Source organism: Maniola jurtina, chromosome 6 (genome assembly GCF_905333055.1).
Source record: "Maniola jurtina chromosome 6, ilManJurt1.1, whole genome shotgun sequence".
NCBI classification, from domain to species: domain Eukaryota; kingdom Metazoa; phylum Arthropoda; class Insecta; order Lepidoptera; family Nymphalidae; genus Maniola; species Maniola jurtina.
The window spans coordinates 9923013-9946420 of NC_060034.1; the positions used below are offsets into that span (position 1 = coordinate 9923013).

The window sequence follows — 23408 nt, forward strand, 5'->3', positions numbered from 1 at the left end:
ACCTAAGTCAAATGAGGATTTATTAAATTGTTACCTATGTAATTTTCTCATGACATTAAAATACATACTTACAATCAATTACTAAGTATTTGTTGATTAAAATGATTTTCACTACTTAACAAATTAAAATGAATTTATTATCTTCCTTTTCCTCATTTGATCTAACCAGTTCTCCAATTGTTGTTGGGCAGTTAATGGGTTCCTTTTATAATAATCTTCAGGTGGATTTCCCTCTTCTAAGCGTACAAAGTAATGACTGTACTGGTATCGAACTTCACCTAATCTAGCTCTTGCATGTCTTCTTATCCCTTTAATATGCATACCTTTTCCCGAAAATGACTCGGCTGAAACAAAAATTTATTTAAACAAAATAAATGCAAGTAAAGAAAATTCATACCTAGTTTAAAAATATTATATTCAAATTCAAATCATTTATTCAAATTGGGTACTGTCAATTATTTAGGAATTTGTAAGATAATGATGCAATGGTAATAATTAACAAGTGTGAGTCGGACTCGCGCACCGAGGGTTCTGTACTCAGGTATTTTTTCGACATTTTGCATGTTAAATCATAAACTATTATGCATAAAAATAAATAAAAATTTGTTATAGGATGTACAGGTAAAGCCCTTTCATATGATACCCCACTTGATATAGTTATCTTACTTTGAAAAATTAAACACATTTTAGTTTTTTTTTAATGATGTAACCACAAATTCACGGTTTTCGGATTTATTCCTTTACTTGTGCTATAAGAACTACCTATCTGCCTTTTATGATTCTAGGTCAACTGGAGGTACCCTATGGTTTTTCTTGACAGACACAACGGACGGACGGACAGACAGACAGCCAGACAACAAAGTGATCCCATAAGGGTTCCGTTTTTCCTTTTCAGGTACGGAACCCTAAAAAGTGTACACTCTTATGTAACTGAATTACATTTTTATTTCTGTGATTATCTTTTTTTATTTAGGTATTGAAAAACTTATTAATTACTTACTTAATTATAAACCATAATAAATTATAAGTAGTATAGGATAACCTATACTTATAATGGAAATCGCTCACAATAGTTTAAATGCTAAAAAAAGTTTTAATGATTTCATTTCAAGGTAAAAAAGTAACAAAGTCTGTTTAACAGTTTCAGTATCAGTTTTTTTTTTTACCATAAGTTTTTCGTCATGAAGCAGTAGAGACTAGAGAGAGACTACATAAATCATAACAAAAAATAAGAAAGAACTATTTCCCTTCACACAAGTTTATTCGGGCGTCAGCAGGACATAGACGGTGCGGGAGGCAAAAGTCAACTGATCTACAAATCATGCGCTCAATATGATACTCTCCACCGTCACACTCCACACTTACCACTAAAGAGACCTAAAATATGCTTCTGCGCAGTCAAGGTCATTTGCCCAAGAAGTTTGCCAGTCACTGTATAAGCTTTCATTTCATGGGCAAGTGATTTTTATTGGATATGCAGGCCAAATTGCCCCATCCTCCTTATTATTAGTTTAAGGGCTAAGATATAAAAATGATTACCTATCCAAAGATTGCTTTTAAATTCAACATTATGTTCTTTAACGGCCAGATCTTGTGCCTCCAGGATTGTCTCCTTAATAAAACTTGCTCCTTTTTTATTAACATAACTGAGTTGTTTTATAGCTTCATCCACAGTCATTCCTCTGACAAAAGATGCTATATACCAAAGTTTTTCAGGACTGTATTTAATGTTAGTTTTCTGGTGGCATATAAACTGCAAGTAATAAAAATTAATTAATCTTTATTATCGGTATCATTTAAGTGTGGTTTCCTTAGGCTTTGTAATTTCAGGTCATAAGCTCTACCTAACACATGAATTATTGTGATTAGGTATTACTTTGTGATAGTCATCCAACTTTATTTCAACTATTATCCAAAAGACAGTTTTATCACATTAGAAGTAGGTATGCAGTTATTAAATAATAATTAATATGTTGGTTTGGTGCTAGAACATACTGTTATGAATTCATGTACATAAGTAATATATCTGAGCGATGACTGATGAGGTATAATTCATGTTATCATCTCAATTTAGCTCAATATTACAAAATACGAATTCACCTATTAACGAAAATTTTATGAAGCTGAGGTTATTATTTTTCCAACTGGCTTTACAGGTTCTAGCACTTTTGAGCCTAGGATATGAGGTTGATTAATTATACCGCGTACAACCAAGAGTTTAGAAAATCTTTTTTAGGTAAATAAATTATAATATAATTACAGCTGGTCTGGGGCTTTCCCCTATTTCTTGCGGAGGATATATTTTTTTGTTAAACTGCAGAAATTCCTTGGGCAATTTAGACTTGGTCCAAGCAAAATCCCTCGCTGAAGTGTGAAGGTTATTTTTCAGGTTACACTGAACTGTTACAGCAAACAGACTATTTTTAATACGATTCATCGCTATGCTTATAAAATAGTATTTTAGAATACTGAAATATTATAGGTACAGAGCATAAATTTTGAGAAACAGAGGACAAGAAACATAAATAAAAAGAACTCTAGCAAAGAAATACTCCTTTTTTTTTTCTCTCGTCTGGCTTTACAAAGATTAGCCAATGTCAAGTTTGTAGTTATTTGTAACAAGTCTGGACCCCGTCTGTGTCGGCGCTCGCCGACACACGTACTGCACCCCCCTATAGAGCGCTTTCCAGTCAGTTTTAACAAAAAAAAACACTCCAAAAACACTAAAAAGTAGAAAATAATTTTTGTTAAGCTACACATGTAATGTACCTAGGTATGAAGTCGAGCGAGCATATTAAAACAAAATTAGAAATCCAAGAGTGAAGCTCGCCCGACTTCATACCTAGGTACATTACATGTGTAGCTAAACAAAAATTATTTTCTACTTTTTAGTGTTTTTGGTTTTTGAAGTCGGTTTTATTTTTCTTTTGAATTTTTTTTATTTCACAATTTTTAGTGGCCCCACTGTACATGGTTTTAACTGGGCATATGCTATGCCCAGTTAAAACCCTACTGTTTACTAAGCTATTACAGTGATCGCGAGCAATTTGCTCTTATCCATTGAGGAGTTCTGTTCTCCATCTCCGAAAATATTCATCTTGTAATTTGGCACCCAGAGCCTCAATAAAAGGTTTGTAGTGCTGATACATTATCTAGTAATGACACAGCATCGTTTGTTTTATTATTTTTTATCTCATTTTTTTTAAATTAGTCTAATTGTAAGAGAATCTGGTATTTTGTTAAAAAACCCAAAAATATTCATAACTCTTAGGGCAATTTAAATAAGGCCATGCTGTAGAAATATTTTTTGCTGGAAATGTCCTCCTCTATCTCCCTATTGCGTTTGATCCACGACTTTTTGACCACCCTGTATAGTGTATACAAATACATATTATATTGTACCTAGTTCTTGCTTCGAATTCCAATGTACACTGTGGAGTGTGGTTGCAAGATTCAGGATGTACTCTGTGGTTATATTAATGTTTTGTCGGCTTAGTGCTTACTGATCTGTGACCTGTGTTCTTAATTTAATTCCTTTTAATTCTTATCCAGTCGGATTTCCAATTGATTACATACTCTTTGGGTAATTTGTGAATTATTGTGTCCAAAACGTAGTGTTTACATACTCTTTGTGACTGTCCAAACTTGTTGGCCAACGCTGCACAAAAGTACCTACCGAAAAGTTGGATTTTGGAAAGACAATAATTGATACTCGTATAGAGCCAGAGGGGTACCTAGCTTTAGTAAATGTAGTAAATCTACGTTTACATTGTTGACATGACATTGGGAAGTTAAAAGTATCCAAAAAATATTTCATGATGTTATAATAGCAAAACTACAACGTCATTAACAACCTATAATCATCATTTAAATTACCCATTTGCTGGATTAAATCAGAATGGATGATTTATATATTGCTGTGGTGTGTTCTTCCAATATGAATAGAAGTATGGAAGCGCATGCTTTCCTAGCTAAAAAAGGGTTTAAAGTTAAATCATTTGGAACTGGAGAAAAAGTCAAGTTGCCAGGAGCATCAGCAGATCGTCCTAATTGTTATGAATTTGGTATCCCTTACGATGATATTTATAATGACTTGCTAGAAAAAGACAAGGCGTACTATACACAGAATGGTTTACTACACATGTTGGACAGAAACAGACGAATCAAACCATGCCCAGAGAAGTTCCAAGTTAGCTTAGAACGTTTCGATGTTATCATAACTTGTGAAGAACGGGTGTACGATCAAGTGATTGAATGGTTTGGCTCTAAAAGGTCTATTTATAATCAACCAGTACATGTTATTAATATAGATATTCAAGATAACCATGAAGAAGCTACAATTGGAGCATTCTTAATCAGTGATATGGTTACCAAAATGGCTCAAAGTGATGACCTAGATAATGACATTGATGAACTGTTACATGATTTTGAGTCAAAGTGCCACCGTCCTGTGCTCAACTGTATTATGTTTTACTAATAAGTTACAAAAATTCCAGCAATCAAAGTTGATCATCTTCTGGTGCTAGAAAATAACCAAACAACAATACTAAGTAGTATTGTTTTTTTGTACTTACATTGTAAGTTTATATGAACTAACAATTTGTAACCTACACCAATGCTTCGCATCTGACTTATTTATTACAAGTTCTGTTGAGACAGTAGCAAACATTAAATGGTATTACTAAAATGGATTCAGACTTCAGAGATAGGTATGTATCATTTAGAAAGCAAAGTGTAACAATAATAAAATATGAGACATTGCCATTTAGGCAGGCTGTATTATACTATCAGAAAATTGCCTAAAAACTTGGTTGCACACTTTCAAAACATATAAGAAAATTAGAAGAATAAGAAAATATAGTTGGCAAAATTCTCAACCAGGTTTAGTACAAAACGTAATGAGCAGAGTATTCTCTGGCTCACATCTTGGCTCATTTTACTGTCACAATTTTCTCATTCAGAGAGACCCATAGAGGGACAATAGAGAGACCCATAAGGAATATCATGATAATGACATTGACAATTTTTGTTTTGGCCTTGAGTATAAAGTGGAGATTTTTATGGTGTACGTACTTCACCATACAAACATATGACTATTATTTGTTATTCTAGATCTATAAACTAAGCCTTGTCGATTTATCTCTCCATTATCTATGTCCTAAAATAAATAGTAAGTCATATTTCTTTTGAAAGTTATGACCCTTGAAAAATCTCCCATTTTAGAGCAAATGAGGCAACTTCGTGCATAAACTATATAAGCACCTAAAAAATTAAAAAATTAACAGTCATGTCACACTTTATAATAATTTCAAATGTGTTTAGTTTGAGTAATAAAATCATTTTATTTTGGGAAAAATAGGTGTAATTCCAAACATCTCCTTATATTAAATTCTTAGATTAAATTCTTCCTTTGCTATTTCTAAAAAATGCGAAGTTAATTCACCAGGCCTCTTTTGGATGAGGTGCGGTTTGAGGGAAAGGATGACACACAGTTATTTTCATCTGTGAAAATGGCACTATACCTACCAACAAGTTGTCCCTACCGTGAATGGGGCTCTTAAGTTTACTTTGACATTGTAAAAATCTGAAAGTTAATGAATAATAATAATTGGATTTATTTTCTGAGAAATGTCCACAAGTCTAGTCAATATCAAGAGATATTTAATTTGTAATGTGGGCATGTCATTTTATAGTCAGGATGTCACCAGGTGTAGTATGTGTAGTACTCATTTTGTTCATATTTGCTCAATACTGACTTGATTGTGGGTTGAAACCTTTTTCAGAAAAGATGTCCAAATAATTATTATTAGTACTGTTTCATGGCTGTGAATTTCTTTTGAAATGCCTACTTGGAACTCTAACTTTACCCTTTTAAAACCTGACAATTTTTTTCTTGACATTTTATGTTATACTTAATAATAATATAATCATAGTTTTTGTATATTTTTAAAAGTAGGTTTATTCAGTAGTACTTGAAAAAAGTAAATAAATGAGTATACAATATCTGTTTTAATTTGTTGCTTTATTTTATTATTGATCCAAGAACCTTGGTCTGAGAATGTAGAACCTGTGAATAGAGTTAACGGCGGTACCCAATCACATAATAGGTACCAATTATGTATCATTATTATTATTTCCTTCCCAATTTCTCATTCAGTTAAAAATTAAAATTAGATAAAACTTACTCGATTTTCAACATATTCCCTAAAATTGAGGAGATCCTACTCGCTGGCAGTCTTTTTGGGGTTCCGTACCTCAAAAGGAAAAACGGAACCCTTATGGGATCACTTTGTTGTCTGTCTGTGTCTGTCAAGAAACCTATAGGGTACTTCCCGTTGACCTAGAATCATGAAATTTGGTAGGTAGGTAGATAGGTCTTATAGCACAAATACAGGAATAAATCTGAAAACCGCGAATTTGTCGTTACATCATTTAAAAAAAATTAAAATATGTTTCAATTTTCAAAATAAGATAACTATACCAAGTGGGGTATCATATGAAAGGGCTTTACCTGTTTATTTTTATGTATAATAGTTTTTGATATATCGTGCAAAATGTTGGAAAAAATACCCGAGCACGGAACCCTCAGTGCGCGAGTCTGACTCGCACTTGGCCGGTTTTTTCTTCTAAAGCTACGCCCCCTGACAATGTCACTCAAGTGCAACACATAAGCATTAAGCAAAAGATCTTTGTTGGACTGTAACATAGAGATGGACTGTAAACTGTAAAGCTGGTTTTAGCCTCCGGATTCCTGGTCTGTGGTTTTAGCCAAAGAGAATATAACACCCATGCCCACCACCTAGTTTAGCGGCCTGTTTTTTGCACCACAGAGTACTTTGTTAACAGTAACTACTCTGTGGTGCAAAAAAACAACGTAGTGATTACATACTCTTTGTTTGACGTTTGTTAATATTTTGCCGACCAGAAAAACTTACTTATTCTTTTACCTAATAAAAACCAGGTAAAACTAGGGTAAAAAGAAAAACAGTAAAAAATTAAAAAACATTAAAAAAGGTGTTTTGTGATAACATAGCTATATCTACTTATTCTCTTTCATTATTATTAGTAAAAAAACGAAATGTTAGGCAGTTTAAGAAGATGCCTAATTCAAAGGCAATATGCGCTTATATTATTGCCGAAACGAACATTTTTAACTAATGAATATAAATGCAATGAAGCATGGAAGCTGCAAATATCCTCACCAATACTTACTAAAGTGAATCTGAATGACTTCTACAATATATTGGATCAAAATTATTTATCTAAGGGTGTTATAAGTGCTATTGATGTAGACATATTTGCAAATGCAATAACAGATCCTGCTTATCTTGACGAACTAAAAGACCTTTTGCATAAGCTAAGACTTTCGGCAGAGACGGGTAATACACTAGAATCAACACATCATGCTACTATAAGAAACTATATGGAATTTGGCAATATTCAGGAATTAATACAAATCCTTCAAGATCCTTTGAACTTTGGCGTGTTTTTAGATTTCTATACAGCTAATATGTTATTAGACAAATTAATTACATCTCAAAAATATGAGCATGCATCTAATGTAGCTTCATTTATTATGTTGCAAGAAGATTTTACAAATGATATAACCAACACACTTTGTCAATATGCTAGTTACAAATATCTATCAGAGTACAAGAGTCCTTCAGAAGAATCAGATCCTGTAATATCCCAAGAAGATAATAAAAAGAAAGAAGAAATAAAAATTAGGATCAAGTTCTTGAGAAATCCATATTTTGATGATCACTTTGACATAAAGGACTTGAAAACTTTGTCTGGAAAAACTTTGGCTTGGATATCAAAAAGTAGTAATGACAATGTTAATTGTAATTTACAAATCATAGGTTGGTTATTTTATAAGAAATATGATAAGTTGTTTTCATTGTGTAAAGAAGTAGTTGAAAATAAAAACTTCAAATTGTATACTGAAGTAGTAGAGCTAATAAATAATGAAATAGAACTTTTAGAAGAAGACACTAAAATCATATTATGTCAATGCATTGAAGTATTGAACAAAGCACCTGTTGCTGATACAAAATTGGAAAGTTCACTTAAAATTGCAATTGAAAATGCTATCAATAGAATACAAAACAAGGATATTGCTTCACAAAAACAAGTAAGTACTTAAATATTATCATAACTTGTAATTTAATATTGTCATCACTCATAATCTCAATCTCGGAATAAGGTTTAGGCAATAGTCCAATGCTGCCCAAGTGAAGATTTGCTGACTTAACATACCTTATGGAGAAGTCATAGGCATTGAGGTTTCCTCACCATGTTTTTTATCACTATTAAAGGGAGTGGTATTTGTTTAAAACACACATAGCACTGAAAAGTTACAGGTCTGTGCCCAGGATCTAACCCCAGATCTTTTGAGTAGGAGTTTATGTATTAGCCACTGGCTATAATATTGTTATATTCATAGTACAGATTATCTGCTTTATTAACTATGTATATGCTTTGTGTATTTATATAGTAGTTTTATGCAAAATACTGTAAACATGCCAAGTTCATTTTAAAAATTTTACAGCTATTTTCAAATTGGGAACAAATTCGGGAGGACAAACTTGAGGCGCAATCCAAGCGGCTAGATAGAGCAAACCGCATAAAAAATATTGAGGAGAAACAAAAACAAATGCAGGTGGAGGAACAAAAATTATGGTTTTTTGAAAATGAAGAGGATATTGACTTACAAATTGAGGAAAAAGAAAAACTTGAAGACACATCATCCATTAAAAAGACAGGGCAGGAAAAAGATGATGAAAATTATATTCCACCTGAGATTTTACCAAAACGAAAGTGAAAATATAAAATAAATGGTTTTTTGTAAAACAAAACAGGTTAGGTTATGATTTTTATTTTATTCTGGCAGAGGCCTGCGACTTCGTCGGCGTGGATTTAGGTTTTCGAAATCCTGTGGGAACTGTATGATTTTTCGGGATAAAGGTAAACTATGTGCTAATCCAGGATATTATCTATCTCTAATTAAAATTTCAGCCAAATCTGTCGAGTAGTTTTTGCGTGAAGGAGTAACAAACATATATACACACACACACACACACAAACTAAATTTCGCATTTATAATATTAGTGTGACAGCTATATAAATGTCCCACTAGAATCTAGATGCGGCGCTTTGTAGTAACACCATGTTCTAACAAACATCAATGTCCACACGCCTGTCTCTTGTAATCTGCTTTAGATGCAGTCCATATACTACGGTACCAAGGAGTCAGATTCGCGGCACCGAGGGTTTAGTTCGGCTCAGCTATTTTTTCGAGGTTTCGCATGATAAATCGAAAACTATTATGCATAAAAATCTGTTTTATAATGTACAGATAAAGCCCTTTCATGATACCCCAACTGGTGTAGTTATCTTACTTTGAAAATTGAAACACATTTTAATTTTTTTTTTTTATAATGTAACCACAAATTCACTGTTATCGGATTTTTCCCTTTACTTGTGCTATAAGACCTTCCCACCAGCCAAATTTCATGATTCTTGGTCAACGGGAAGTACTTACCTTTTAGGTTTTCTTGACAGACACGACGGACAGACAGACAACAAAGTGATCCTATAAAGGTTCCGTTTTTCCTTTTTAGGTACGGAATCCTAAAAAAAAAACTACCTATCAGAGTAATGAACATTTTGCAAGTTTTTGAATGGTTTTAATTAATCGTAATATTGTTTCTTCTATGCTTTATATAAAATGTACTTATGCTATGCATTTTTCTAATTAAAATTGTAGGTAGTCACTTCAACTCTGCATCAGTGTGAATTGGCCCTTAGAGTTTATATAAATACAGCAAAACTTGTAAGCAAATGCTACTATCGTATATTGTGGTATGTTACGGTAGGTTACATTAATAAGATTCATTTTGCAGTTTTGAGAGATCTAGCTGTATTTTCTGCAGAATATCTTCGGTCCTCTTTGACTTCTCTGCTTTTATGTTATCTTCTAAATCTATGATATCCCTGGATAGAATACCAGTGTCATTCACTAACGTCACTATAGTGTTACATTCTGAATGTAGCAACGCTAGTAGCTTGTAGGCCTTTTTTGCTTGATCATCCCGTTTAGCATCCTGAAGTGAAGAAGAAATATTTTACTAACTATAATAATATGTTATACTAGCTGATGCCCGCAGCTTCGCCCGCGTGGATTGGTCAGATCCCCTGCAGCATCAGGATTGAGGAGTTGGAATCCAAATTTTTTATGAAACAATGTCGCAAAGTTCCTCTATCGATTAAAAAAGAAATGACGCAAATCGGTTCAGAAATCTCGGAGATATCGGTGTGCATAGGTAGAAAAACACAACTCCCTTCTTGAAAGTCGGTTAAAAAAGTAGCCTATGTTACACCCTGGTCAATCCTCTACTTGTCAGTGAAAATCCCCTCAAAATCGGTTCAGCCGTTCCGAAGATTAGCCTTTTCAAACAGACAGACAGACAAAAATTTTAAAAACGTGTGATTCAGTCATGGTATCGTTCAAATAACCATATGACCTTAATATGTGGTAGTTATTTCGAAATTACAGACAGACACTCCAATTTTATTTATTAGTATAGATTATGTGATCAATTGAGAGCTTAACTTAGAAATAAAAGGCATGGGTATATTATTTCGTAGTATTTCCATTCGTCTTTTACGATTTGCCTCGCGCAGCGAGAGGTCGTGGGTTCGATTCCCGTCTAGGCCAATTTATTTAAATTAGCTCAAGTCTAGTCTGTGGTAAAAGGCTTCGGGTGTGGGTAGCTACCACTCTACCGGCAAAGCCTTGACGCCAAAAGATATAGCGTACCGGTACGATGCCGTTTAGAAACTAGAAACATATTAGAGCAATTTGTGCCCTTTCCAGGTTAGCCCATTTACACCGTAGACTAGACATCACCACTTATGGTCAGGTGAGATTCAAAAACATAATCCATAACTATAGTACAAGTAGGTAAAGAGAACATGCAAACCAGCTTTCGTATTTTTTCCGAATATTCGTAACTATTTTTTTTATTGATCGGCATATTGGCATATAGCATCAACCGCATCAAAAGAATCGTAACAGAAAGTCGGGAAAGTACTAGGTCCTTACCAAGCAACGCGACGCTTCGTTTTTGTAAAACTTTGCATAGTAAACTAAACTTTATCGATATGGCGAAAGGCAAAGTAGAAGTCTGCAATAGGTTCGCGACTTCCAACACCTCAGGAAAGTCAGTCATTTGTCGGTAATCGCAATAATTATTGTAATATTTTATTTATAACTAGAGGATGCCCGCGACTTCGTCCGCGTGGATTTAGATTTTTATAGATCCCGTGGGAACTATTTGATTTTCTGGGATATAAAGTTGCCTATTTCGATTACTGGGACGCAACCTACTTCGGTACATTTCATACAAATCAATTAAGTGGTTGGGTCTTTAGGAATCCCATGGGAACTCTTTGATTTTCCGGGAGAAAAAGTAGCCTATGTCCGTCCCCGGGATATAATGTTCAAACCTCTATTATTATTATACGCTGCTACAAGTGCTACACCTGTACCAAATTTCGTCAGAAACAGTAATTTGTGTAATAAAGTTCAGTTTACTTTGGCTTTTCTAATGTAGCATAGCATCGCTTGGCCGCAATGCGTCTTGAGATGGACTCAAAGCTGATTGCGGAAGTCTAAACAAATAAAATTAATTGCCTACTGCCTCTTTTGATACCTGCAAATAAAGTACCAAAAAATTACAGCTCTGATATTTACTTTGAATAATGTTTCATCAGCAATTGAAAAACATCTATCCAACTGGCCTTCGAGAGTGTTGATTTCTTTTTGGAGTTGTCTTGTGTCTTCCAATATTTTTTTAATTTCAGCATTCTGCTTGACAACATTGCCTATTATTTCTAATATTCGTTTAGTATAAATATGCCTAAAAAAGATAAGAATCATTATTTTCAACCTGATATTATTAGGTCAATGCATATCAGTCGATTTTACTGGATAAGCAATGTTGATCCAAGATGGGAAATTGATGGTTGATGGAGATCAGAATTTGGACTTAACCTTTTTTAACATCAAAAATCATGGTATGTCATCCCTCCTAGTTATGCTTAGTATTATACATATTAAAAACTAGATGATGTCCGCGACTCCGTTAGTGTGGATATAGGTTTTTCAAAATCCCGTGGGAACTCTTTGATTTTCCGGGGTAAAAAGTAGCCAATGTGTTAATCCAGGGATAGTCTATCTAGGGTTGCCAACTTTTATTAGAAGAAATAAAGTAAATCTGACTTCAAAGCAGATAAATAAAGAGTACGGACTTCCGAAAAAGAGTACCTAGGTACCTAAGTATTATTCGATATTTTTAAAAAGATTTTTTTTGTATTTTTTGCAGCACAACAATTTTTCATGGTTTTTATAAGAATTGCATGACTCCCAAACATTGTAACTCTAAATTTATATAGATCAAGAGTTTATATGAATTATGAATATGAGTTTATATGAGAAATATCAACTTCAATTGGGGATACCAGCATATTAACAGTAAATAGTCGACTTTTTTGGTTATGATAATAGGTTTGCATAATAATCCATTGACTGGTACTAGTTTAGTAAAAATTAGTGAAAAAGAGTACTTTAGCATACTCTATTAGAGGTAGTATAGATTATAGAGTACGCCTACATGATATAGAGTACGGTTGGTAACCCTAAGTTATCTCTGAGCAAAACGTCAAAGATAGACTAAGATCTGGCACAACGTGCGGTCGAAGTGCACCAGGCACCCAGGCGTTGAGGGTGAATTTGCTTGCGATGGCTTACGGTGTGGTAGTAAAAAAGGAGGGTGGAATGAGTTCAAACAGCTCTTCAGAGCACTTTCCATTATAAAGGCGATAAAACTCGCAAAGAGAGTTCGCAGCGGTGCTCCAGCTTATCACTTGGATAATAATTAACCTTAGTGATACTTAAGCAGAACCTCTGCAGTGCTGAGCGCGTTTAAGTAATAGTTTTATTTCTTGTTACCTCTTGTTCCCACCTCTCAGTTTTTCGTACTTATTTTTTAATTGATTTCTAAATTCTTCTTTCTTTTCACATTCCTCTTTCATTCCTTTAGCTGTTTCCTTTAAATTTGTTAGTATTTTCCTGCATTTACTTCGTTCAGGCTGTAAAAAATATACAATGGATTGTATAAAAGTCTTCATCTAATTAATTAAAATGAATCTGTGATTTCAAAGCAAGTAAAAACTTACTTCATTTAAAGTATTGTTTGCTTTCAATTTGGCTACTTCCATCTTTAATGACAGATTCTTGGAAGTCAGGTCTTCACTTTTTCGGTGTAACATACTTATATTTTCATAAACTTTTTCAAGAATGTTATCCATACAGTCAGATTCAATTTCTGATATACCAACACTACGTAAGATATTTTGTATGTTTTGTAGGTCTGCCTCAACCCTATCACAATTTTTTTGTGCCTGAAAAATAATTTAAAAGTACAAAAATATAATAAACTTTAAAAAATACCTATTCTTTTTACAGTTACAAATTCCTACCTGCGAATATTCTACATCCATTACATTTCTTTCGCTTTCTAATGTGTCTAATTTTTGTCGAAGTATAATGGCCGTTTCTTTTAATTCTTTCAACGTTTTATCAGTTTCATATGTTTTAACATCATCCATGCTTTGTTTTGTATCCATAGTTTGCTGCATTATATTATCTGTAGATGGATTTGATATCAAGTTCACATTCTGCCTGATTCCTTTGATCTTTGACAGTTTTCTAGCGACTGCTTCCAAATCTATGTGTGGATCTGTTGATTTATCTTAAAAATAAAAGATAATTACTATGCAAATTAAAATAATACCTACATATTGTATTGCATGTTTGTAATAGTTTGACAGTTCCAATGACCTACATATTGTATTGCATGTTTTTGTTGCATACATGCAAATGAAGTGTTTATTTGGTTTATTTTCCTAATATTATGCTCATTACTCTACAACTCATTTTTGAGTAGGTTTTTTTTAGGGGGTAGGCATCAGGTAAGATTTAAAAAAAATCATGTTGGTTGTAGGAAGTTTAGCCATAGTAGTATTTTTAGAATTCCATACCAAAGATTTCTTCACTATCATAGGTATCATATCATATATCTCTATCTATCTATCATAGGTATCATCTATCTATCATATATATATATGGCTATCATAGGTAGGGGGATCATACAATCAGGGATTGTGGGTTTGTATGGCCAATCAGAATGCCAGCGAATTGGGGGTTTGAGGATTATGTTGGGTGGTTGGGAGGTATATTGAGATTTTAAAAATATCAAATATTTTTCACCTTGTTGTCTACAAAGAAAATCTTCCAAAGAGCTATTAACACCAGATTTACAACATGGTGGAATCCAAATAGTGTTCAAGTCTTCTGTAATTTTGTTGCTTATATCTTGAAACAGTTGATGCTTTTTATTGGTTGGATGTACTTTAGTAGTCGGTTTTTTATCTTCACTTGGTAGCTTTTCAATCAGGAACATAAATACTTGCCTCAATTCTGTTTCATTATGATAGAGAAATGTTTGGTATCCAACATCATTCTGGTATCCCAGATCCTAAAACAAAGGTAATTTTAAGAATATATTATAATTAAACAAGGTAGCGTTGGAGAGAAAGCAGTAGTAGTATTGAACCTAGTGTGGTGGATATACACAGGAAAATTGATTTGACAATAAACAATATACAAAGAATCAAAAGCTTTATTTGCTATAATCCTCTAAAAAGGCACATCTGTATGGTACAACACACAGCATATCTATATGGTACAACATACAGCATGCAACATGCATCACCCACCCTAGCTACGCATAGCAGTGGGAGGGAGGGTGGAGGGCAGCAGGAAAAGCCAGCCACCAAGCAAGCCCCAAGTACCACCACGCAACACCACGCAAATCCACCAGAACACACTATGCAGGTTTCGCCTCCAACACTCAAGCATCCTCAGGAGATGTAGACATTACAATGCACAATTGCAAAGTGAGTATAATTAAATCTTTAGACCAAAAGAGAATGATTGGTTACCTAAGAGTTTATCTTAAGAATGTTGTACATCTTAATGCCTATTATTGACTCTTACCAAATAGTTTTGCAAATCATATTATGAGCTTTATAATACTATTACTGTGTAACTAACAGTAACATTTTCTATATTTAAGTGAAAATAGCTTACAGCACGACCACACATTCATTTCAGACCACCTATCGCCCAGACCAAATGCAACTTGTTGACTTGCATTGCTAACTCTTTGGGCCAATGTTAACTGCATGCTATAGTTGTTGCACTGTTATGCCTTGTTAACGCGTTGTACAATCGTTGAAACTGCGCTTAGCTCCTGAACAACGGGTCAACTGCCGCTGACGCTGAGCTGACCGGAAAGTTGAAGTTCAGACAATATTTTTTTGTTGTGGACATGATTCAGTATGGTGCAAGAAGTTCTTTACGGTTCCTCCTGCAAATCAATAAACTTTCTACCTTGCAAATTGATGCCACATGTGCAGCGACTTCAATCTTTTGTGATACTCCTGAAGGCAATTTACTTGGCACCTTTATATTTTGATTGATGGCAGTAATACATTTTGCAGCTGATTCTATTATCCTTTCCACTGGTAGATCACAAATATTCTTAATTTCATCATCAATATTTCTAATAAAAAGATAAAATTTTAATGAATTTTGAGTGCTATTGATTCGAATTTCAGAAAGTTATAAACTGGTTGTAATACAAGTTGTTTTCTCATAAATCATCGTCGTACCTATTGATTACACTTACATATTTAACTGGCGAAGGAAATGTAAAATGATGGAATCTACCTCTTCCATTTTAAATAAATATTATAATGTTATTAAAATTTAAAATGTAGGTACATAAGCTACAAGTTACAACACATATCTATGGTTATACATCTTTCTTTTTTTTTAAATTTATTTTACGGCCCTGGATAACAGTTCTTTAAGGCCTGGTTATACATCGATGGGTCATTCTACCGAAACGCTATATTTGTGTTCGCTTAAAATATATCGTAGCTCCGTAAATTTGAACTAATTTTAAAACCTAATTATTAAATTTCATGACCTTCTTCAACATATTAAATAACTATTTTTATAATTAAATATTAAATTTTACTTTATTTCAGTGGTACAGTACGTGATTACTCACGTCCTGTAGAATGTTCGCGACATAGGATATAATATTGACGTGTCTCTAAAAATTATTTAGAAAGACTCTACATGTATGGCAAATTAATTATTGTGTAAAGTATATGACAAAGAAAGCACCAATAAAAATAATAAAAAATCTCACTTATTATTTTAAAAGTTATTTATCATTCTACAATGTTCGTGAAAAATAATCACACCTATAGAAAAAAATTGCCGAAATGCTAAAATTTTTATTTTTCAAGTTGGAACATTAGTTTATAGCTCTAGCAACTCTATGATTTGCCTTGTTATGACTAGTGTAGGCCATATTTCTGCAAGTGATAGCAGTTCAGAGAATCATTAAGTTGTATAGGCGTTCTACACCAGTGTCAAAGTTGAAGTCTCATTTCTGTACTCAATAAAAAAAAGTAAGTAAACAATTTAAAAATATGATTTGCTTAGGGCCTTATTAATAAGTTGATTAATTAATATAATCGAGTGAATCTTGTTTTCATAACTTAAAATTTTGCACCGAAAACATATTTTTAAGTTAAAACGCCACTTCTGTAGAATTCACTTCTGTTGATATAGCTTTCTCCAGAAGTGAGATATTTCTACAGAAATGATAATTTACTTATTATTCTAATATATTTTATCTTCTGTGTACAAATACAAATTTATAATTATTATAATTTAACTAATGCAGAATGCTGTTTTTTATTATGAACTGGTTTTAGATATTGTACTGCTAGCTTTATTTTTATTATTTTCGACAGAAGTGACTTGTTTTCTACAGGAATAATAAGCATGGCTCTTTTTGGTAGTTTTTTCAGGCATATCAGGCAAAACGCGATTGGAGAAAGAAAAAAAGTAACGTTTAGGAAGAATAAAATAAGGCTTGGATACCGAAGAAGAGACAAAAAATGACCAAAGCTGGACCGGAAGGAGCACATCGAAAATATAGAGAAAGATACTAAAAAAAACTATTAAGAAGCTGGGAAAATAAAATCAATCAAAGACTACACACCAAAGCACAAAAAACAATAAGAAAGAGTTGGCCAGAGCGTGTATAAGGATTGAAAAGAAGATAATTCTCCTTCAAGTCCAGTTTCACAAAGATCTACAGTATTTTCTAGATTTTCCTTGGATCAAAATCTTGCAGACAAAAATAGATGAACACTGAAATTAGAAAATTTGCTTCTTAAGTGAAGAAAATTAAGCTAGCAGAGTTTGAAAAACAGCTCGGATTTGCTCCCATTACAAAATTAGGCTTATTTACTTTACTCCCAAAAAAAAACTGAAGACTGACCTGATTTAACGAAACCAACCCATTCACAGTTGGTATCTGCAGAACCAATCATAATATAGGAATATACAGGAACCCAATAGCTGTCGCTATGGGACGTGACGCGGACGTCACGTCCAGGGTTGAAATTTTTTACAGATCAACCTTTGAATGTGAGGGTACTTCTGATATTTTTCAAACTGGAAAATGCAAACCAAAAAATAAAATATAATTAGTATGATACGTTCGATAATGTCATAAAACATGTTTTAAAAACTTTTTTTGCTTCGCCAGACGAAAAAATGATATTTTGTAATGATTCTAATTTCAGGATCTTATTCCACAGGAATCTTATGTTTAAGTACGTCATTTCCGTAGAACATGTTTGTTGATTTTTTTAAATAGTTTTTAACTAAATTTCACTTCCTGAAATTGACATATTAAGACTGTTGACACCAAAAACAATTAAGCCTGGTTATTTTTTTTGCATTCTTACATAAATTTGTAATTTTAAGAAAATTCCTGTCACTCATGGCGAAATTTATGTCACTCCTGTCGATATGAAAAAACCAAAATATGCGATTATTTCAAAATATTATTGTTATTGATCTCTGTTTCAATTTTTTAGATGATTATTACATTAAAACTTATAATAATAACCCAACAAAAAGTTGATATTGTTAAATAAAATTTTATTTTTTTATTTTCATCACTCGGTAGAATTACCCCGATAGGTTACAACCAAGGAACATTTATACTCTAGTTACAACCAATAATAATTAATAATTATTCGAGGCAGGTTGGTATTTGTTCTGAGAACACACAGTGGTCAGTGATAAATTGATTACATACTCTCTAATCACAGCAAAGAGCAAAGAGTAGGTATGTAATGACTACTTCACAGATAACTATTATACTCCATGGGGGAGATGCTCCCGCCCTTTACCTCAGGCCCCCACTGCATTCAACTCGTACGCTATCTGTAGGTAGTAACTAGGTACAATATTTTGATAGCTTTATTGGCACAAACTAGTAAACTTTTAACATTGTTTGTGCTCATTAAAAAAAAAAGAGTGTGAATGTGATAATCGGTACTTGTGAAGTTATAGTTGTATCGAAAAATGCTGCAGTGGTATGCTCTTTGGATTTTGAACTGCAGCATTAAATTCATGACACTGTAATTTTAAAATACCAGGTTTAAAAAGGCTAGAATCCAGAGCTGTAAAACCAGTTAATTAAAAAAACAAATTTAAAATTTCTCCTATAGTGCGTTTCCTCGAATAGTACCTATGGCTTTATGTTGGCACCCCTGTCTGTTGGGTGGTCATTGGCACCATATTTGCATAAGATGCAGATTTTGTTTATTTTCATTTTCATTTTCCTGAATGAATGAAATGAAAATCAAGTGAAAATGGTGAAAATAAACAAAATCTGCGTCTTCTCATGCCAATATGGTGCCAATGACCACCCAACATATAGGGGTGCCAACATAACACCATAGGTACTATTCAATGAAACGCACTATACAGTTTACACAACTCACATTTATTTTCAAAATATTATTGATATTTTAGAAGAGAGCCACACATTTTTATCAATTTTGACTAAAAAAATAATTAAGTCATTATTGTCAACAATCATAACTTCTTAAAATATAATGAAGTATTTTATTAGTTTACTTTTCATATGTCTATTCAAAAATTCGGTAAAATATTTAATAAAATGAATTATTATAGCTTTTACTTTGTATATTGTTTGGACCATGGACGTTTGTACAATTAAGTAAAATTGAATTTTCAGGTTTGTCTTGACTATGATGGCTGGTTAAACATTAAACTGGAGCACAACATAAATTGTAAAAATGAGAAGTTTTGTTCTCGTGGTAATATTTCTTTAAAAAGCATTCGGGCCGGAACAGCTATTATAGGTCAAATTTCTTTTAGTAAAAATCATTTAGCTGAACTCAAGGTAAATATATATTATTATAAGGTAAATTTATATTGCTGTTTCCAAAATTTAACCAACAATGGAAAAGTTAATGTTAGTTCAGCAGTGTAGTGTGGTGGTTTATCAGTTCATTCAAGACTATAAAGCTGTTTCAAATCATTAATCCTGATAAATGAGAGATTCTCACAAGATGAACACAGAATAAGTTATTATTGTCACTTATGAGTTATGACACATGTCCAAGGCCTACATTCAATAAGCTATTGAATTTATGAGCATGCAGCGTCTTGTCTTAAATTATAGAAAAGTTGTGTTATTTTTGTTCTAGGAACTTGCTGATATTGATGGATTTTATTCAGTACGGAGTGTAGTAACATCTGCTGATAATAAAGAAGTAGAGTTTCAATCATCTGTAAAAGCAAAATTGTTTCTAGAGAACAGACTATCAGATGTTATAAGTGCATGGATTTTGCCTAATGGAGATGTGATTGCAGTCACTTTCCAAGTTAACAATTCTCCACAAAATCATACGTTGCAATATGACAAGGCAGAGTACCCACTTCATTCCAATTTCTATGTTCGTCATGTGGATCAGGCCCCTGTGTAAGTAGTTAACACAAAAATTAATTCAAAAGTAGACAATAATTACTAATTACTAATTAGTAATTAGTAAGTAGTAGATAATTCAAAAGTAGAAGTTTTATTGTTTACTAAACTGCTATCCTATATCTAAAAAGTCATCAACTGCAAAAAAATAATTCAAAAGTTATCAAAAAAGATATATATGAATAGATATATGAATCTAGAAAAACTGATGTTTCTAAAATAGATTGCTATGTAGGATCAAGCTAAAACCTTGGTCCTGCATAGCATTCTTTTTTAAAAACATTTATAGATTCTGGAAATTCCAATGTTTTTGGACATAACTCAAAAAAATTTTTTTGCAGTTGAACAGCTTTTTAGATGTAAGATGGCATATCTGCCTTCTATTTTGGGTGTGTGTGTGTGCGTGTGTGTGTGTGTGTGTGTGTGTGTGTGTGCGTGTGCGTGTGTGTGCGCGCGCGTGCGTGCATGCGTGTGTGTTTAGATCCTGGGCACGCACCTCAAACTTCAGTTATACGCATTTTAAGATTTGGAAGCAATTAAATATCACTTGCTTTAACTGTGAAGGAGAACATTAGGAGGGGATCCCTACTCAGTAGTGGGCCGGTGATGGGTTGATCATGGACACCTCATAACACAGTAGTGTATAACACTTCTCAAATGTAAAATGAGTACTGTATTGATATTATGATTATTTTGCAGTCCAGATACAGCTACATATATACAGAAGTTGGAACGGGAAAGAGAAGCAAGAGAAAAGGGTGATATGAAGGATAATAGATCATTCTTAGCCAAATATGTAAGTTTATCAGATAACAAGGTAATTAAGTAATTGCTGCTGTAGCCTGTAACATACTTTTTTCTTGTTTCAGTGGATGTACATTGTGCCCATTGCTATTTTTGTAATGATATCTGGTGCAACAAATCCCGAACCTGCCCCTCAAGCATCAAGATAAACTAGCTTAATATTTAATTTATTTAATTATGTATATATTTATTATTTAATCCTACTATTAATACCTGTATACCACAAACATTATTATGATGTTTCACCATGCGTTCAAACATAGACCTAAATAATATTTCAGTATGGTTCTAACTTCTAGTAGTTATAAAAATATTAATCAAATATATTATAACCTAAAACCAACCTCAAAGTATTTGGTTGCCATGAAAAATCATAGAAATGTTTGTGAATTAATATTAATAGTATAGGTACTATAATGTAGAGTGAAGTGTTTTTTCGAATTCAATAAAGAGGTTCATTTACAAATTTTTTTATTTAGAAGCTCAACCAAAATATGCATTTATGTACTCAAAAATTATGTCTTACAAGGCAAAGTAATTAAAACAGTAGCATTATGCACCAATCTTCTCAATTTCCTCAGCATCTTCAATATCTAACAATTGAATTTTCTTACCAAAATGTGATTCAATATCCAAACAAATTTCCATCGCTTGAACTGAATCAATCAAATTTATAGCTATACCTGCTTTACCAAACCGTCCTGTGCGACCAATCCTGTGCAAATATGTTTCACAATCAGCTTTTTTGTCCAAATCAATTGGCATATCAAAGTTGACAACCAGAGTTACTTGTTCAACATCTATTCCTCTGGACAATACATTGGTTGTTATTAATACTTTTTCAAGACCAGCTCGAAATCTGTCTAGTACTGCTATTCGCTGGTCAACTGTTAATTCACCAGACAGTACAGCTACAGAATGTCCATCTTTTGTCATTTTTTCTGACAGCCAGCTAGCTGTCTTTCTAGTGTGGCAAAATATGATTGCCTGGCCGATTGTTATAACTCCATAAATATTGCATATAGCTCTATATTTATCTTCTGGGCCTTTACACTTCACATAATATTGTTTTATGTTGTCTAATGATTCTTCTTCTCGTAGTAGCCTGATAATAATAGGATTAGGCACAATAATTTCAGCAAACTCCATAACAGCACTGTCATATGTTGCAGAAAAGAACATCATTTGGCACGTTGTTGGTAAGCATTTATGTATGCGGATACATTGATCTTGATGGCCTTGACGGTGAATCATCACATCAGCTTCATCTAAGACAAACACTCTAATTTTGCTTAAATCAAACATTCCAAACTTCAAACCCCAGTCAAGCATCTTGCCTGGAGTTCCAATAAGGATGTGATCAGTGATTTTAGTCCCTTTAGGTAGTTCCTCTCCTCTAACAGCATACTTCAACTTTATTTCAGGGCAGAATTTTGCCATCTTGGCTGCAACTTCACCTGTTTGTATGGCGAGTTCATAGGTAGGACTGAGGCATAAAACTTGTGGAAAATTTTTAGTCGGGTCAACCCTACTTAACATTGCTAAAACAAAAGCAGCTGTTTTTCCAGTTCCAGACTGAGACTGTGCAATCATATTCTGTGGGGGATCTGCTAAAAGTGTGGGCAATGCAGTTTCCTGTATTTTAGAGGGAGCATTGAAACCCATCGCATATACACCTTTAAGTAAATTTGGTTTTAAATGAAGAGCTTCAAAAGTTTTTACAGAATACAATGGAGAATTTGGATCTTTTCTCTGAATTTCAATGTCTAATTTAGATTCAACAAGGCCTTGTCTGATTATTTTCATTAACAGTGAAGTCTCAGCGGGATTAGCAGCATCTGGAGCATCTTCAGTATCTGATGTTTGATTTGATCCTTTTTTTGCTAACCCAAGACCAGCAATTTTGTTTGATATCTCCAATTCTTCAGCTTTTTGGCCCCATTGTTTAGCCATCTTTTAAACCTGTAACGAAAGCAATATTTTACTAAAACTGAATCACAATTCACTGAGCAAATGAATGGATAAACGGCTTTCTTTTCTATGTAAGCTTAAGTTTAAATAGTTACCTTCTCGTCCCAACTACCTTCAAAGTTCAAATTAACACTAGTTAATACGGTCTTTTTCAGGGAAAACTTGTTCTATTTCTCAAGTTTCTCTTTATATTGTGATAAAGTGGATAAATATTAAATTATACTCTTTTTCTTCTGGTCGGTGATTGTACTGTGGTACTGTACTGTAGTCACAGCATGGCATGGTCACAGCCCAGTAGGTATATAGCATGGTATATAGATACGAATAGTCTATGGTCACAGCTCAGTGAGTCACAGACAGATCACAGAGTGTACAGTGGTGCAATGCTTGGATGAAATATCTCTTTTGGACTTCGTCTGTGTTGGTGTTAACTGGCGGGCGTGCTCTGCATGTTTGGAGTGTTTTTTTTTGTTAAAACTCACTGGAAAGCGCTCTAAAAAAATATCTCTTTTTTTTTTCTCTCTCGTCTGGCTTTACAAAGATAAGCTAATGTCAAGTTTGTAGATATTTGTACCAAGTTAGTTAAACAATACAAGTACGGACCCAGAC

The 23408-nt window shown here is 33.3% G+C and overlaps 6 protein-coding genes and 1 long non-coding RNA gene across 11 annotated transcripts; 4 read left to right on the plus strand and 3 right to left on the minus strand.

Annotated features, from left to right (window-relative positions):
- Window positions 1-3: 3 nt before the first annotated feature.
- LOC123866312 (39S ribosomal protein L22, mitochondrial) lies at window positions 4-2548 on the minus strand. Its single transcript, XM_045907785.1, has 3 exons — window positions 2261-2548; window positions 1540-1753; window positions 4-344 (listed from the first exon to the last, which is right to left on the minus strand). The coding sequence occupies exons 1-3, from the start codon at window positions 2435-2437 to the stop codon at window positions 124-126; spliced, it is 612 nt and encodes a 203-aa protein (XP_045763741.1). The 5' UTR covers window positions 2438-2548; the 3' UTR covers window positions 4-123.
- A 932-nt stretch (window positions 2549-3480) lies between these two features.
- Window positions 3481-6013, plus strand: LOC123866313 (RNA polymerase II subunit A C-terminal domain phosphatase SSU72). Its single transcript, XM_045907786.1, has one exon. It carries the CDS (start codon window positions 3899-3901, stop codon window positions 4475-4477), a length of 579 nt encoding a protein of 192 aa, XP_045763742.1. The 5' UTR covers window positions 3481-3898; the 3' UTR covers window positions 4478-6013.
- Window positions 6014-6895: 882 nt separating this feature from the next.
- Window positions 6896-8865, plus strand: LOC123866305. Of its 2 annotated transcripts, none has more exons than XM_045907765.1 (2): window positions 6896-8138; window positions 8552-8713. In XM_045907765.1, the coding sequence occupies exons 1-2, from the start codon at window positions 7079-7081 to the stop codon at window positions 8590-8592; spliced, it is 1101 nt and encodes a 366-aa protein (XP_045763721.1). In that variant the 5' UTR covers window positions 6896-7078; the 3' UTR covers window positions 8593-8713. The 2 variants fall into 2 exon arrangements, with proteins under 2 accessions (XP_045763721.1, XP_045763720.1); XM_045907764.1 differs by having other exon boundaries at window positions 6898-8134; window positions 8552-8865.
- Window positions 8866-9840: 975 nt separating this feature from the next.
- Window positions 9841-15951, minus strand: LOC123866303 (coiled-coil domain-containing protein 22 homolog). Of its 2 annotated transcripts, XM_045907758.1 has the most exons (8): window positions 15819-15951; window positions 15521-15692; window positions 14336-14603; window positions 13546-13817; window positions 13243-13467; window positions 13016-13155; window positions 11759-11924; window positions 9841-10106 (listed from the first exon to the last, which is right to left on the minus strand). In XM_045907758.1, the coding sequence occupies exons 1-8, from the start codon at window positions 15866-15868 to the stop codon at window positions 9885-9887; spliced, it is 1515 nt and encodes a 504-aa protein (XP_045763714.1). In that variant the 5' UTR covers window positions 15869-15951; the 3' UTR covers window positions 9841-9884. The 2 variants fall into 2 exon arrangements, with proteins under 2 accessions (XP_045763714.1, XP_045763715.1); XM_045907759.1 differs by lacking the exon at window positions 15521-15692 and having other exon boundaries at window positions 15819-15877.
- A 66-nt stretch (window positions 15952-16017) lies between these two features.
- On the plus strand, window positions 16018-17144 carry LOC123866314. The gene is made up of 2 exons (XR_006796163.1): window positions 16018-16614; window positions 17011-17144. It is a non-coding gene; the product is annotated as an uncharacterized LOC123866314 (long non-coding RNA).
- Window positions 17145-19002: 1858 nt separating this feature from the next.
- LOC123866310 (ER membrane protein complex subunit 10) lies at window positions 19003-21288 on the plus strand. The gene is made up of 5 exons (XM_045907784.1): window positions 19003-19176; window positions 19272-19439; window positions 19747-20021; window positions 20724-20820; window positions 20894-21288. The coding sequence occupies exons 1-5, from the start codon at window positions 19129-19131 to the stop codon at window positions 20975-20977; spliced, it is 672 nt and encodes a 223-aa protein (XP_045763740.1). The 5' UTR covers window positions 19003-19128; the 3' UTR covers window positions 20978-21288.
- Window positions 21288-23090, minus strand: LOC123866304 (DEAD-box helicase Dbp80). Of its 3 annotated transcripts, none has more exons than XM_045907763.1 (2): window positions 22912-23090; window positions 21288-22790 (listed from the first exon to the last, which is right to left on the minus strand). In XM_045907763.1, exon 2 carries the CDS (start codon window positions 22779-22781, stop codon window positions 21381-21383), a length of 1401 nt encoding a protein of 466 aa, XP_045763719.1. In that variant the 5' UTR covers window positions 22782-22790; window positions 22912-23090; the 3' UTR covers window positions 21288-21380. The 3 variants fall into 3 exon arrangements, with proteins under 3 accessions (XP_045763719.1, XP_045763717.1, XP_045763718.1); XM_045907761.1 differs by having other exon boundaries at window positions 22895-23090; XM_045907762.1 differs by having other exon boundaries at window positions 21288-22792; window positions 22869-23090.
- Between the last annotated feature and the right edge of the window lie 318 nt (window positions 23091-23408).

Excerpts from the sequence above, each read along its gene's own strand:
- LOC123866312 (XM_045907785.1), bottom strand. The coding sequence starts at position 2,437 with ATGAATCGTATTAAAAATAGTCTGTTTGCTGTAACAGTTCAGTGTAAC. Across the intron at positions 1,754-2,260 it reads GGGAAAGCCCCAGACCAGCT|TTTATATGCCACCAGAAAAC; the intron begins GTAATTATATTA and ends TATTACTTGCAG. Across the intron at positions 345-1,539 it reads TAAAAGCAATCTTTGGATAG|CCGAGTCATTTTCGGGAAAA; the intron begins GTAATCATTTTT and ends TTTTTGTTTCAG.
- LOC123866313 (XM_045907786.1), top strand. The coding sequence starts at position 3,899 with ATGGATGATTTATATATTGCTGTGGTGTGTTCTTCCAATATGAATAGA.
- LOC123866305 (XM_045907764.1), top strand. The coding sequence starts at position 7,079 with ATGTTAGGCAGTTTAAGAAGATGCCTAATTCAAAGGCAATATGCGCTT. Across the intron at positions 8,135-8,551 it reads ATATTGCTTCACAAAAACAA|CTATTTTCAAATTGGGAACA; the intron begins GTAAGTACTTAA and ends AAAATTTTACAG.
- LOC123866303 (XM_045907758.1), bottom strand. The coding sequence starts at position 15,868 with ATGGAAGAGGTAGATTCCATCATTTTACATTTCCTTCGCCAGTTAAAT. Across the intron at positions 15,693-15,818 it reads TTCCTTCGCCAGTTAAATAT|AAATATTGATGATGAAATTA; the intron begins GTAAGTGTAATC and ends TCTTTTTATTAG. Across the intron at positions 13,818-14,335 it reads TTTTCTTTGTAGACAACAAG|ATAAATCAACAGATCCACAC; the intron begins GTGAAAAATATT and ends TTTATTTTTAAG.
- LOC123866310 (XM_045907784.1), top strand. The coding sequence starts at position 19,129 with ATGAAGTATTTTATTAGTTTACTTTTCATATGTCTATTCAAAAATTCG. Across the intron at positions 19,440-19,746 it reads ATCATTTAGCTGAACTCAAG|GAACTTGCTGATATTGATGG; the intron begins GTAAATATATAT and ends TTTTTGTTCTAG. Across the intron at positions 20,022-20,723 it reads CATGTGGATCAGGCCCCTGT|TCCAGATACAGCTACATATA; the intron begins GTAAGTAGTTAA and ends ATTATTTTGCAG.
- LOC123866304 (XM_045907763.1), bottom strand. The coding sequence starts at position 22,781 with ATGGCTAAACAATGGGGCCAAAAAGCTGAAGAATTGGAGATATCAAAC.